Source organism: Triturus cristatus, chromosome 1_1 (genome assembly GCF_964204655.1).
Source record: "Triturus cristatus chromosome 1_1, aTriCri1.1, whole genome shotgun sequence".
Taxonomy (NCBI): Eukaryota; Metazoa; Chordata; class Amphibia; order Caudata; family Salamandridae; genus Triturus; species Triturus cristatus.
Window position 1 is genome coordinate 159,548,057 of NC_140579.1, and position 16,163 is coordinate 159,564,219.

The 16,163-nt window shown below is 44.1% G+C and overlaps 1 protein-coding gene across 1 annotated transcript in view; it reads left to right on the top strand.

Moving 5' to 3' along the window:
- The window catches only part of GOSR2 (golgi SNAP receptor complex member 2), a 95,976-nt gene that overhangs the window by 64,441 nt on the left and 15,372 nt on the right, over window positions 1–16,163 (top strand). The window contains exon 4 of the mRNA XM_085624075.1: window positions 14,167–14,299. Within this exon, the coding sequence (XP_085480201.1) occupies window positions 14,167–14,299 (133 nt within the window). The remainder of the gene's footprint in view (window positions 1–14,166; window positions 14,300–16,163) is intronic.

The window sequence follows — 16,163 nt, forward strand, 5'->3', positions numbered from 1 at the left end:
AGCTGAGGGTGTCACACTTGTCATTGTGCCACTTGGCAGCGATGTGATGTGCACAACGCTATGTGAGTTGGTCCTTTTCTGAATTGAACCATTTTTGGTATCTTAAACTGAAAAATGCCTAATTTTACAAAATTCCATCTCTATAATAAAAATTTCTACTAGGTGTACATAATTTGGAAATATATTTTCTAAAATGTTCCAGAGGAAATTAAAAGACAATGCATGCAAAAGTACAGAGATTACAGAGGCAGCTCAACCCACTCACTATGGTGGTGTCTGTGCTGTGGAGCAAAGTAATCGCACTCGGACACATGCATGAACTTGGGAAGGAGGCAGCGGGTAGGTTTAGGCATCTAAGTGACCCACCTACCAGTATAGTAAAGTACCCTCTGTTTGTCCAATATATATATTTCCTTGTGAGGTTTGTGTTTGCTCCATCACATTCATTTCCTTGTGAAGTTCATTGCCACTGGTGCTGGATTGGTAATCCTGAATGTGCAGATGGCCGTGGACCTTACCTAACGCTCATGGTGCCCATCGCCATGATTATTAGGGAACTTCTTATCACTAATTGCTGTCAAACAGCAGTTCAAGGGGATTGGGAAAATATAAGCCTAACGATGACTTGAATTGGTAACACATAAGGAGTGAAGAGAAAATGTTCTGTATTGTATTTTAAACATGTTCAATGATCCCCGCACCTGAAAGAGAGCATGGATTTAACAGAGGGAGCTGCTGACCAGTTTGAGATTTCTCAGTTGATCTCATATGAAGGCTGCGGATGTGTGTTAATTGTGGGGAGCTTTTGGAACGCCTTGCATGTGGATTGGGTTCACCACGATGAGTCTGCATCGATCCACCTTAAAATGTCTTTTAGAAAAACACACTGGAAAAATCCTCCAAAATCATCCAGAGAGAAACATTGCGCATCAATCCAACTGTTGACTTTACCCTACCCCGCCAGCCTCTGTGAGGGCTGATGCTCACCAGTGAATCCACTTGGAGCACTGCTGCCTTCTAATAGCTACTTTTTTACCTGACTATTCTGATTGTTGGCTTTCAACATTTTTTATATTTTTAATCCAAACCTTATTTACGATTTCCATTTCCATTTTTCATTTATGCATTTTCTTCATTTTGACTTATTTTCACAATGAAGATATTATCGAACCACTTAAACCTGGTTTGGACCTTAAATCATTAATTTCTTTAGCTGTCTTGTTGGTTGGTGAGAAATTAAATCTCACACACGTTTTCTGGGGAACACCTTGCAAGTTGGGCTGATGCTCCAGTTAGTGAAACTAGCTTGTCTATGTTGCTCCTTCCATTTATGCTGTACAGGAGCTCAGTCTGAGCTCTTATCTGGACTGTGACCTCTGTCTTGCTAAACTGAAGTTTCATTCTCTACACTTATACTGGTTTTTCTTTTATGTACATTAAATAGAACATTTTATTTTCACCCAATAAGCGAGCTCATAACTTTTTATTATTGTTTGTCTGATTGAACAGAGTTACCAATAATGGCCTATAATACGGATGGCGGTCCTAATAACATATGAATCCCATTCTTGGCAGAGCTACATCTGCTAGATACATTCCTAAAAGAATGCACATTTCCATTTACTATTGCCCACAGTGGGTTCCCCCATTATTGTATGTGCAAGGCTTTTAAGATCTGTACCCATACACAAACACAGCACATAAATGTGACATTCTAGAGTATTTTTGGTTGGCTTGAAATCAACAATTACTAGTGGAAAGTGTGTTTAAAGATTTAGAAAGACTTAACTCATGTCATCCAAAGAATGGTATTTTATAACTAAAAGCTGTGTAATCTTATGGACACGTCATTAGTTAAATTCTAGTAAATGTCGAACTGATGGTTCCAATCATAATGTGGTGAGTTTAGACATCCTAGGCTTTCAAAACATGCAAATAATACAGAACCTAAAAAGTTTGCCTCGCTACAGTGACTTCCAGAAGTTAAAGTTTGTTTTTTGAATTTCATGGCTACCATCAAAAGTATTACAATTATATGGCCACATAGAATGTGCACCCCTGTGCCAATGTTAAACCAGCATTGGCATAGGCAATAGGGCTCGCCTTTGGGACCTTATAAGTATTTAGTTATGCAGCACAATATTCTTACTGCAACAACATTAACTGATGCATGGCTAAACACTTATAAGGTCCCAAAGACGAGACCTATTGGATATGCCAATGCTTGTTGACCTTGAGACCTGGCTTTTAATCCTAGCTCAGGCATTTGACCAAACGTCATGCGATTCTGGACACATTAATTGATATCCCTGTGTCGCAATTGTATGCATACGCACAGTGTGATATAAATGTGTAATCTAAACGCCCAGCAGACAGTGTGTGGTGAGATACAGTTTAAATCTATTTTTTTCATTCCTCACCCACCCTTTATCCCCCCTGCCCTATACATTTTTAGATCTCAATTAGCGAACGCAGCGCAAGCGCGTTGCTTCGCCTTGGCGAGATTACTGTTGTCTGTTTGGTGTGCGAAGGGAGACAAATCATGTGTGCGCAATGACAGGCGATGTGCACGCGCATGGCGTCTCCTCTCTAGGGATTTAAGCTTTCACACGCTCCCACCGCGCGCTTCATTTAGCTTCTTTGCTGTGCCAATAACACTCGTTTCACTTTATCCTCGTAATTCCTGTCTACACGGAGCCACGCAGTTGTTTCAGATTAGTGAACAAATAGATATTAGTGTATGACATCTGTTGTTAATCCGCGTCGTGGTGCAAGGGAGGTGCCAACACATTTATTAGGCACGCCAAAAATATAATATTTATTTTATTTTTGTCTCTCATTTTAAAAATAATAGCTTCTAGGATGTCTTTTCATTTTGCTATATGCTACTTTTCTTCACTGTATAATGAAGGGCGGGTGGTAATGCATGTCGGTTCACAATCAACATGTTCACAATTATAAAGCTGCTGAACATGGAGGAACGTTCCCATCTCCCCGGGTGTCACATCCCCCTCTGTCCTTCCCGTGGTGATCTGGCTGGCAGGGAACCTCAGTAACATCACTATTGCTTTAATTTTAACTTCTATCATTTTCAAGAATTGAGAAAACACGAGAAAGGGTGTAAAATACGTAAAAATACATAATCACATGGAGGAGTTACAGTTGCACCATACCCACACCTCACCAGCAAGGGTTGCACCCCATCCGCACCTCCCTCCAGCGTGCAGGAGTTTCTACCCTTACCTTCACACAAGCTCTACAGCCTTTTAGTTGCTTGCAATGGACTAAGGGAGGAGTAAAGGCTGGGAGCTACAGGAAGTAATCATTACTCCTGCATCCCTTTTTAGGCCTGCCAGGCGGCACAGCAGTCTGGTTTGCTGAAGACATCTTGGGGGCATACGGAAAGCTTCCCTGGGATTGCATTCCTCCTATTATTACCATTGGCTTTGTGGTTTGTAAGTCACATTTGGGTGCTTTCTATTTACTGCCTTAATTTGTTTTAGGCTGTCCAGAATTTTTGTCAATCCCGTGGAGCATCACCTTTTTACCTTCGGTCCTTGTTAGTGCAGCTTCAAGGCAGAGTCTGCTTGCTGCATTTATTGGTTGAGGTTGGAACAAATACAATGATAGAATATTTACTGAATAACTTCCTGTTAATTAATATATGATCTCACAATTTTATGACACTATGCATAGGATCATTCTGTGGTCATCAGGACATGTTGATAAATGCATGCAGACTGTGCGGGATGCCGAGGCTAATTCAGAGGGCCAGTGTAGAACCATACCACTGCCATAAATATATTTATAAACGTTATAGTATTTCCACAGTGCCTTGTTTTACTGTAGTCAAGTATTTATAGGGCACCAGCAGAGGTGCATGCACGGCATGGTGGAACAAGGCGTACATTGCTTTTGGACGTCCTTGTCATGAGATCTTTAGCATCTAAAAGAGGGCAGAGGGAGCTCTGCTTGAGAAAGGTTGTGAGGCAGTGCTGGGTTGGTAAACAGAGGGGATGTTTCAACGTGTAGGGAAAGAAGGTTTAAAAAGGAATAGGAGCAGGTTATCGATGTCTTTGGAGATGAGGATGAGGAGTTTGTAGAGTGTTCAATTGTGGACAAAGGCGAGGGGCTATGAATGCCATTTGATTATTCGGCACATGATTTCATAGTTCATGCCAGATGAAGGAGCCATCTAGTGTAGAGAACGCGTTCTCTTTCATCAGCCTTGGTAAACTTTTGCTTTGTTGAAGGCAGTCTGTTTTATAGAGTGTCTGATGCTGCTTTACAAAACATAAGTTCTGTTTGAGAAGACATTCCTCTGAGGACTGCCCGCTTCCCCCTGAGGTTGCCCAAATCAATTGCCGAAGGGGAAGCTGCCCAAAGTGACCGCTTCCCCTTTACAGATCTGTTACCATCACCTTTGAGGATTTATTAACATTTCAGTGGTTGATGACATCATATGCTCTTACAAACCATTGATACATCTTATTACGAATCGCAAATAGGAGGGCACACCCCTTTCACACCCTCTCCTACTTGCAAATCATAGTGAGTGATTTAACCCGTTGTGTAAGTCGGAAAGTCTTTATCCAATCGCAAGATATATGATCGGAAAATGGTTTTATTACATGGCAAAACCCTGTGATTTGGGGAATCAGATAGTGTGCAAACACAAAATGGGTTTGTATATCTATCCCAGACTGCCATGGCAAAATTGAGAACCTTATAGGGTCAAAAGTGAGGTAGACTGCTAAGGCCACCGTTGTAATAGTCAAGCTGGCTCAAAATTAGAAATGAGCAACTGGTCTCATAATACTGTCAGCATCTTCCAGCTGTGCCCTGATGCCCAGAGCAGGAGTTTTGGCTGCAAGGAAACAGCTCCCTCATTTACTCACCCCAGCATTCTTATAGTTTAGGAAACATGAGCATTTGCTTCTCTTTGGCTTTCTGCTTGTCTGTCAGAGAAATGTGTGCGAACTTTTTATATACTTCGTTTGAAAACACCTACCTACAACGTCACTCACACTTCAGACCACTGACCTTGACAATGTTTCCCATTAGAGAAGCGTTCCAATGTAGAGGAAAAAATCTTTTTACGCAGTTGATCATTAATAATCAGTTCCTATAGTTATTCGTGATTTCTACTTGAGTTTTGAGGCCTATTGTGACAGCATTCACCGGATAGCCCCTTACACTCTGCCTCCCCGCACCGACCCCCTCACCTCCCCTGTGTTCTGATTTTGTCCCTTTAGCAAACATGTGCATATTCATATGAATTCCATTTAACGGTGGTTCTGTGTGTCTTTGCAAACATACTGTCACATACGAAGGTGCAGGAGGTAACCATATAGATCCGTATTTAAGTCTGCTGATAAACATGGTCTCCCTTCTATCGAGTCAAATGAGATATTTAACAATCCATAAACTTAAATTAAAAAACACACACATGTTAGCAAAGTGAACATTTCCCTTATGAAGAGTTTGGAAGGGCGTTTAGGCTTTCAGTGGGTATCAATATGCTTTCAGGATCAGTTGAAAAAGAGCATATCTATACTCAGACGAGCGATTATACTCTTAACACCCGTCTAAAAATAACACTTGCTCTGTCCTGGAGAGGACCGGATCCCCACAAGAGCAAATCCTGGAGAGCAGCAGGTGCAAGGCAGGTAAGATGCCATGCTGCCCCTACAGTGAGGACCTGAGCCAGTGGCCTACTCTGCACTCCCTGCCTTCCAGGCAAGGATGACTGGATGTAAAATAAAACAGAATGAGGAAAAGGATTTCTGTTGCAGAACAAAATACAATAAATAAAAATAAAGACACAAATTATCACACGCTGGCATTTCTCGGAAGCATTTTTTATTTAAAGACTGTGCTTAAAATGAACAAACTTTGGCAATGAGAATTAACAGTGACGATGAAAGTACAGAGGCCCCTCTGCAGCATATACTCGTGCTATGGCATTAAAGGAACAAGCATTTGCAAAGCAATAGGTCTTGCATTTATTTTCGAAACTTTGACCTATTGGTATTGTAAATAACAATGCCTTTTATTATTGCAGGTTTTTTAAACACATACATAAATGGCATTGCCCTTTACAATGCCAATAGCTCGAAATCTCGCAATTGCGAGACCTATTGCATTGTAAATGCTTGTTTATTACGTTTCGCCTAGCGACGCAGCGCTTGCGCGCTGCTCGCCCTGGCGAGACCTATTGTTGTCGGTTTAGTGTGCGAAGGGAGACAAACCATGTGCGCGCATGGACAGGCGCTGTGCACGTGCATGGCGTCTCCTGTCTAGCGATGTAAGCTTTCACACGCTCCCACCTTGATTTAGGTTTCAGTTTCACTGCGCGATGCAACTATACAAGGCAGACACATACATTTCAGCGCTTCAGCATATCAAGAACTTTGTGCTGTATGGTATTTATTTTGCTTTTTTTCACTTTTGTTGCCTCAACACACAACGGTATTGTTCTTGCCTCGCCGTGCTTTTTATCTAACCCCGCACTCTATCCTGCCACTTATCCTTAGGTTTTTAACTCGCCATGCGAACCAGGTCAGCTGAACTGCTCTAGAGGCAGATAACCAGGTCAGCTGAGCTGCTATAGAACCAGGTCAGCAGAGCCGTTGTAGAGCCTGAGAACCAGGTCAGCAGAGCTGCTCTAGAGCCTGAGAACCAGGTCAGCAAAGCTGCTCTAGAGGCAGAGAACCAGGTCAGCAGAGTTGCTTTAGAGCCAGAGAACCAGTTCAGCATAGCTGCGGTAGAGCCAGAGAACCAGGTCAGCAGAGCCGCTATAGAGCCAGAGAAACCAGGTCAGCAAAGCTGCTTTAGCGCCAGAGAACGAGATCAGCAGAGCGGCTTTAGAGCCAGAAAAACCAGGTCAGCAGAACCGTTGTAGAGCTGGAGAACCATGTCAGCAGAGCTGCTCTAGAGCCTAAGAACCAGGTCAGCAGAACTCTTTTGAGGGAGAGAACCAGGTCAGCAGAGCCGCTATAGAGCCAGAGAACCAGGTCAGCAGAGCCGCTTGACAGCTAGAGAACCAGGACAGCAGAGCTGCTGTAGAGCCAGAGAACCAGGACAGCAGAGCCGCTGTAGAGCCAGAGAACCAGGACAGCAGAGCTGCTGTAGAGCCAGAGAACCAGGACAGCAGAGCTGCTGTAGAGCCAGAGAACCAGGACAGCAGAGCTGCTGTAGAGCCAGAGAACCAGGACAGCAGAGCTGCTGTAGAGCCAGAGAACCAGGACAGCAGAGCTGCTGTAGAGCCAGAGAACCAGGACAGCAGAGCTGCTGTAGAGCCAGAGAACCAGGTCAGCAGAGCTGCTTTAGAGGAAGAGAACCAGGTCAGCAGAGCCGCTATAGAGCCAGAGAACCAGGTCAGCAGAGCCGCTTGACAGCTAGAGAACCAGGACAGCAGAGCCGCTTTAGAGCCAGAGAACCAGGTCAGCAGAGCCATTGTAGAGCCAGAGAAACCAGGTCACCAGAGCCACTTTAGAGCCATAGAACCAGGTCAGCAGAGCCGCTTTAGAGCCATAGAACCAGGTCAGCAGAGCTGCTTTAGAGCCAGAGAAACCATGCCAGCAGAGCTGCTTTAGAGCCAGAGAACCCACACAAAAGTGAAGCACCGGCAGTGCAAGGGACTTGTAAATAAGCCCAATTGTGCCCATTTGAATGCAATAAAACAGTTACGTAACCTTAACACCACTGAAAAGGTGAAATAGAGCACCAGTTTCTAAAGTTATTGCTCTTTCCACAGTTACTGGTAACTCAAGACTCCTGCCTGAGGTCTACTACATTTATTGTAATTCAAAACTTCAGGTATCAAAGTGCAAAGTTGTGTGAGCTATTAGCCTTACACTGGCTGAACAACTGCCACCTACCATAGGACTGTTACGAGTGTCTACAAATCTAAGATTGTATTTTGGGAAGTAAATGATGCACCTCATGCCTGCAACATAAAACCAGCATCTGCATTGCAATAGGGCTGGCATTGTTAAAAGTTTGAGCTATTGGTGTTGCAAATGATGATAATGTTTGTTACTTTTTGTATTTTTTTGTTAAAAAATATTACAGCAGTAGCATAAGTAATGAAATAAAATCCACGTATAGCACCACCACTAACACCACCAATACCACCACCACTACCACCACCGCTACAACCACCACAAGTACCATAACCACCCCTACAATTATTACTATTACTACTTTGTGGTGATAGTAATAATAATAGTGGTAGTTATGGTACTGGTGTAAAATTACTATTATAAATTACAATACCTGTTAATTTTTCAAAAGGCATTGCCATTTACAATGCCAATAGCTCTAAAACTTGCAGTTGCGAGACCTATTGCATTGTAAATGCTATGTTTATTGTACATATTTGTCTTGGAAAGTGGTGGAGCTGTCTGGTGCTGTGTTGCGATTAGAGTGGAATGTGGTCGTTTTTTTTTTTTTTTTTTTTTTCTTCCTTCAATTTTATAGTGTGATCCTAGTCAAAACATCTTTAGAATGCTATACAGTCAGAAACACAATTTTGTGATTATGTGTAGTAGGAAACATATCACGTTGAATATCTACAAGATAGTATCCAGTATTGGAAATGAGGATGATTGACTCGCCAAGATTTTTAGTTTGTGTTTTAGGTCGTTGGGAGCATCGATTTGTTCATGGGTGCTGTCATCCGTGGGCATGTGTAGCCCTTGCCAGCATTCAGAGTGGGCTTTGCCTAATTTATGATTTGCATTAGCCATAAGACAGACAAGTGCATATTCTAGCTGTTAGATCAAGGTAGGGAGACCAAAGGAGTAATGTACAAACATCACAATCCTGCTTTCCAGCATGTTCCTTTCCTTTATCATTCAGCATTTGTAGGATACTCTTTGCATTGACTCTCAAATCCATGCATTCTTGGGAGAAAGGAACCCCAAGACATAAAGGCAGAAACAATGTTCAGCATAGGACTGGCAGACAATGTTATGCTGTATTGACACAGGTATAGTGGCCCTTCTCCCTCTGAAGTAGACTTAATATTTGTGTGGGATATTTAGAGTACAACCAGTGATGGAACTGCCCCATGTATACATTGATAGATCGGGCCATTGGTACAGAGATGGAACTTTCTGTCCATCATCATCCTGGTGTTTTTAACTTTTTAAAAGTTGATTGTATTTGGTGCTGGTAAGCATGGTCTGGCTCGTGTATGATCTGCCCTGTTTGCATGGATTATGAAAAAGATCTTTGGATTTCTGCAATTCACGATAAACCTGTCTACTTAAAAACTTTATGATGAGATGAAATACTGCACAACTCAATTGATGTGTACCATGACATCTGTAAAGCACATATTAGATTTAATTGGACACCGTGCCTGAGGAATATTTGGGTCTCGTCACCTGGACTACATCCATATCATGACAAAGCTTGGGTTTCGGTGAAGATCATTTCTCTGCAACACACTATTCGGGCCATGCGGTAGGGAATGTATTATGTATCAGGCACTGTTCGGTTCTCAGTGGAAGTGGTACCTTTGCAGGTCACTACATCATTCTCATAAGTGCTGATAAAGTGCAGGGCAGTGCTTGGATCATAGTGAGTTTGTGTTTGACACTACTTTGGCATCAGAGTTGACACTGGATATGTTCAGGATGTTTTTTGGGGTCCCGTAGTGGATGATGGCAAATGTATAGGCATTCTTTGATTACCATAGTCGGCATATTGATCATGTCTCTGCCTGGCACTGGTTGGACACTGCAGTGAGCAAGAGCAATGTCCAGGGGGCAATCGGAATATGCACTGAAGAATACTGCAGAGGCCACTGTGGTGATGGATTTGTACCTGTTGTCAGTTGAGCCTCAGTGAGGAGATGGGAAACTGTAGGGAACTGTTTCTCTTTTAGTAGGGATGGGACAATGACTATTAGGGAATATCCAGTTCTGCAGGGTGTAACTTTCATATTATTGTGTGCCTTGTGGTTTGTAGGTCCTCTTGGTCGGCTGTACTTTTTATGAGGGAATGCTTTGACAGCCTAATGAACCTCTTTGTACTGAGCTGGTCTGTGCAGAACACACTTTGCGTGGTGTATTGGGCATCAATCTATGTGGGTGTTTGAGCCTCACAGAGTAAAGGAAGACCATGGAGGCTGTTTGGCTCTCTTAGAATTGAGTGTTGGTGCAATGTATAGTTTGAGCATTCGAGTAAGCAGCATGCTTTATCTTCATCGTAGGTATTGGTTTACATAGTGTTCAAGTTTCATAGTACAGAGTAGTGGTATACAGGGTAACATTTCTTAGGTTTCTAGTAGGAAGGTTGCAGCGCAGGATATTGTTATTGCCTTGTAGTGTTGAGGTTGGCTTTGTTGGGTGTTGCTTTGGCACTCGTTTGTCAAGATGTTTGTGCAGGGCACTCTATGTCTTATATTTTGGGTTCCTCATGAAGATGTTGGCCTTTGAAGGTTAGGTCCTCGTAGACTAGACTGTGAACAGTGTGGGTTGGGTTTCGAAAAGAAAGTGACTGAGTTCACTGTAGGAGAGTAGGATCTGCCTCTTATAGTAACCCCAATTTTTGCTGATGTTTCACTGTTTTCGACTTAGTCTGGCTGGGATCCTGCTATCCAGGACACCAGCCTAGCTGCTTTCTCTCTAAATTGATTGCATGTACTTTAGGTACACTTCAGATTTGATTCTGGGGTACCCTTATAAGTCCCTAGTATATGGTATACTATGTACCTAGGGCATAGGTACCCCAGAGGCCTCTCAGGGCCTGCAACGTATATTATGTCACCCCTGGGAGACCATTCAAAATGACACAACAGGTCTGCTCCAGCAGCCTGTGTAAGGTGGTGTATGCACCCCTTACCTAGATATAGGTTCACTATATCTATCCATATCACTGCATATATAAACCTATCAGTCACCCCTATGGCAGGCCTTATCAATCCTGAAGGCAGGATGCTGGGTTTTATCTGAGAGGGTGCAACCGCATGAGCAGAGCCCCTCTGGAACCTCTGTTCCGGGGTTGTTTGTGATGCAGCCTACTATATACTCTTAAGTGCATTATAACCTTTTGGTAAATGCTAACTTTAAAACGGCTGCATGGAAACATGTCGTGTTTGGTGTTAAACACCTTGGAATCGTACCTCCACACCAGTAACTGGTGTTGGAGGTATGATTCCACCCTACTAGATGGGAGAAATGTGACCGCACCGGTACATCCGGTACCAGCTTTACAAGTCCTGGCATCACAAAATGGATGCTGCCAGCCACAGACACAAGTCTGCCCTCCTGCTGCTGGACGAAACTCCAGCAGGGGAAGGCTGGACAATAGGTTTCCTGTCACAGGGAGGTGTGACCACCTCCCAAACAGGCTTTAGTGTATTGGGGCTGGGTGGGTGCACTCAGAGTGTTTGATATCTGCACTGAGGGCACATTTGGTGTCCCTGTGCATAGTCCATCAAGCAATCAATCAATCATAGTATTTATAAAGCGCACTACTTACCCGTGAGGGTCTCAAGGTGCTGGGGGATGGGGGATGCTGCTACTGCTCGAAAAGCCAGGTCTTGAGGAGTCCTCTGAAGGTCAGCAGGTCTTGGGTCTGCCGTAGGTGGACGGGGAGGGTGTTCCAGGTCTTGGCTACGAGGTGGGATAATGATCTGCCGTCGGAGTTCGCTCTTCGGATGTGTGGGACTGTGGCGAGGTCGGCGGAGCTGAGCTGGCGGGTGGGGGTGTAGAAACTGAATCGACTGAGGTATGCTGGTCCGGTGTTGCGGAGTGCCTTGTGTGCATGGGTGAGGAGCTTGAAGGTTATCCTCTTGTTGACGGGGAGCAAGTGCAGGTCTCTCAGGTGGGGTGTGATGTGGCTGTGGCGAGGGATGTCGAGGATCAGGCGTGCAGAGGCGTTCTGGATGCGTTGAAGCCGTTTCAGGAGTTTGGCCGAGGCTCCTGCGTAGAAGGTGTTTCCGTAGTCCAACCTGCTGCTGACGAGGGCCTGGGTGACCGTTCTTCTCGTTTCGGTGGGGATCCACTTGTAGATCTTGCGGAGGGTGTTGAAGCAGGAGGAAGAGATGACGTTGACCAGCTCAAACTGGTTGCAGGGGCTATCAGCCCCTGCTCTGGCGCAAAACTGGACAAAGGACATGGGTGTAGCCACCCCTCTGTCCTGACCCTCCCATAGGTGGGTCCCCAGAGTTTGTCCCACCCCCTTCCTTGGGTATAAAGTAGGAACCCCTGGCTACAGGACTTTAGATTTACCTGGACGAAACTCTGCTACAGAAACCAAGTACTTCAACTATCTACACTACATTGGATGACCGTAGAATCTCCCTTGTAGTAAAGGAGTTACTCCCCTGGTAAGCAGGCACCAAAGACTCATCTGACCGGTTTGCATCTATGCAGCTCCTGACGGACTCCGAAGACTTTGCAATTTGAAGGTGGGTTCCTAAGCTTCCCCGAGGCCGACCAGTGCTCTCGGCAAACCTGAGACCCGCAGCCCTCGTGGGGACCGTGCAACCCGAACCCCTGGACACCGTGCACATTTGTAGCAGAATGTGCTTTTTGCCGATCCCTGAGGCTGTGATTTGGGCTACTTGTAGTCCAGACCCCGAGCAGTGATTCCACTGAAGATTACTGACATACACTCCACGAGTGTTCCGTGGGCTGGTATTTAGTGATTCCTCTCGAGGTCCCTTCGCAATCCCTGGTCCGTCGACATGTGGGTCCCTGAGAAGGGTACTTTACGCTTTCAGTGGGCTTTCCTGGTTGCTCCAGACGTGCCCTAACTCTCCATCGCTTGGAGAATCCACAGGACCTTGCTGGTCCACACCGAAGCATCTGATCGCGTGGGTTGCAGTTGCCAAGATTTTTTGGGCTCCAATCCGGACACTGACACCCCAGCACTCGACAACCTTCGGGGGACAGCTCGCCTGCGGACTTCTGTCGACGTCTCCTGGTCCCCGTGGCTGCAGAGTCGAGCCTCACCTCTTCGCAGCTGAAACACCCGACATCGGTGGGCATTCGTCTATCGTGCCCCTAGTCACTGGCAAGGGACCTAGACTCTGTCCCCTCTGCTTTCAGGTTCTTCTCGGCTCCGATCCAGGCTTGGATCGCACCGGACACTTTTCCTCTTCACGGCAGCAGCACTTTGCAGCATCACGCCATTGAAAACGACGAAAATTCCAGACACCATTTGACACCTAGGCACCCGGCTTCCCTCGGTTAGGTAACACGAGTACTCAGGTGCTCACGTGGGTGCTGGCCTTAGAGCCTTCCAAGTTTAAAAGGGTTTGCTCAAAGTCCTCTACTAAGTGTCCTTAAGCTTTAAAACTCCAACCGCGACTTTCCCATAGGATTGTACAGGGCTCGCGGCTGAGTTCTCACACTGCACACGTCCCCTGTGGGTCCCCCGTGTCACTACCTTGGGTGGTTCCTTGGGGTCCCAGCGATTCTACGTGCTCTAGGCACTGTGTCTAGTCAAGTCGTGGTTGTTATACCACTTTCTCAATATATGGTTTGGTCTCCCCCTGGGGCCCACTGTGTATTGTGCTATTTATTGTCGACCTAGTGTATTAATATTGTGTATCTTGCTTTCTAATCTCATAAAGAGGTTAGTAGAGAGTGTTTAGTAATAAATACATATATTTTATATATATATGTATATACCTTGTGTGGTTCTCCTTTCATTTGGTCATTCAAGAGGTTATAATCTGGCTGCTCTCCATAGCTACCACTAGGATAGCTTTCAATAAAGGTTGTCTTTAACCTAATCATCAATAAGGGTTGTTTGGACTGGTACAAGGTGCTCACTTTAATTAGTGGACAGCATATTCTAGGCCAACTTCTCACAGTCACTGTTTTGATCCACATGTGAATGCCCCTAAACAAAACTTGGACTGTGTAACTGCAGAGCATCCGCTTAATGGGCTTCAGGTGTTAGCTCACCTGGAGGTGAAAGATGCAATCATTAGTGATTCATGAGATTTACTCAATAGCTGAAGAAAGATGCTTAATTGTATGTGGATCTTTCATGAGAGTGGGACTCTAAGGCTCTCCATATTCACTCAAACGTGGTGCTTTTAAAATAAAATGGTATGCCCAATGATGAGACTTGAATGTGAATTCATTGTCCCATTATACATTTCTCTATTTTGCTCCTTCTTTCCATTCTCAACAGTCGAGTTGACCAGTTGAAATATGATGTTCAACACCTGCAGACGGCTCTTCGGAATTTCCAACTCCGGCGGTATGCACATGAGCAGCAAGAAAGAGAGCGGGAGGAGCTGATGACACGGACGTACACCACTAACGTAAGTCTCTAAGGTGGTAAAGCATGACCTCAAAGCCTCGGGTAGCTTCCAAGAGAACTGGTGGTTTGGTAAGGAAAAGGATGAGAGAGAAAAGGGAAAAAGTCAGACAAGGAATTTGTTTGGTAGAATACAGTTGTACTTAGTAACAAACGCTGAGGAAGGAGCAGTAACACTTGTTAGTTTTGAATTGTTTATTGTTAAAAACCCTGTATAGTTTAGCAATTAGGTGGATATTCTTCATGTCTAAGCAGATCTACTCTTTCTATCTGCTGTGACGCCGAATTATTTTGGCCTAGGGTTAAAAAACACTTTAACTTTTAATTGTGATTTAAAGTAATTGTTGTTGTTGAGGTGCAATCACAGGACCTCATGATTACTCTAGGATTTGTAAATTTGTGACCCCTATGCTGCAGAGATTACTTGAATAGTGGGTAAGGAAACGAGGGGGTAGTTTTAGAACTACTCACTTGTAGGTGATGGGGTTGATTATCAGTGGCACAGAAGATTGAAGGACGGTATGTATTGAATCTTGTCAGTGGGGTTTTTGCACGGCATTCAGTTGTTTTTTCCCCTGACAATAAGGTTGTGTCTCCAGAAGGTACCCATGACTAGTACCTGATCGTCAGTGGCATAGACTAGGGGTGTCTCGAATGTCTGTACTGGTATATATGGCAGTAATCCAGGATAAGGGATCAGTTAATCTGTGACTTGTCTTGTGAAGAGACCATGGTCCGATAAAGAGAGAATATACACAATGTTTACAGATATAATTGTGTTCTTTGTGGAGTCCTGTCCCCAAAGGTTAGAGGATCTGATTTATCTAAACGGTTATTGCTTATTAATAAATATGTATAGCTTCATGTCCATTAAAGTCACCCTTAAAGCTATGGATAGAACAATGTGTCCTTAATAATGTTGTCTAACCTGTGTATGTGTTGGGATTGTACAAGGTAAACCTCTGCCTGACGACAGTGAACTACAAGATACTGAACTAGAGCTGTATGTCTGGTGCTGAGCATTGATGTTTCTTCCTGGGATTGGGTTGGGTGACACTCTAGGCTGGGAAGCGATAGGTCAGATGGTGCACACTCGCGTCAAAGGGTGATCAGCCAGGACAGCCTTCAGGTACTTGATGGCTAAATCAGGACCATTCGGAAATATAGTTTAATATGTCGTACTCAGACCCTTTCTTCTATCCTGTGATTTATTGCCTTTAAATGCAGGAGATTCATTGGTTCTTCAAATTTTCTTTCACACACATTTCCCACCCCAAAATATCCTCGTATTGCAGCATATCACATCCCCTCTTACACAAGTTTGTTTTTATTCCTTATACATGAACTGTAGCCAAATCGTGTTTGCTACTCAGAGCCCTGAAGCTATAATGCATACTAAGAGCTTGATATATGATTGAATAGCATTGGTGCATTCCTTCCCATCTTCACCTTGGTGCACGTTATTCCAAATCTTGGTTGGTCCTGGAGTACAAGAACAGCAATCAATAAGTTCTTCTTGTTATGTCAGATGTGACTCTTAGTTTACCTGGGTTATGTTGTCTGACCTTGATCTTTTATGGGTATGATGAATGAAAATAAAACCCGACCCACTTTCTAGCATCATAGATGCTGAATTCTGCAAATGAATCACTAATGTGGTTTTTAAATCAATATTCTTATCTAAATGCACAATTATTTCTCTCTTTGTGAATGTCTACTATGCTTATAATTATGTTTTGTAGTAGAATTAAACGGTTGTTTGGCGTAGAACACTGAACTGATAGTCTTTTGTGCAAGTAAATACATTTTGGGATCTGTTTAACCGACCTTAGGCTTGCTATGTTTGGTTAAATATACATGGAGTCTCC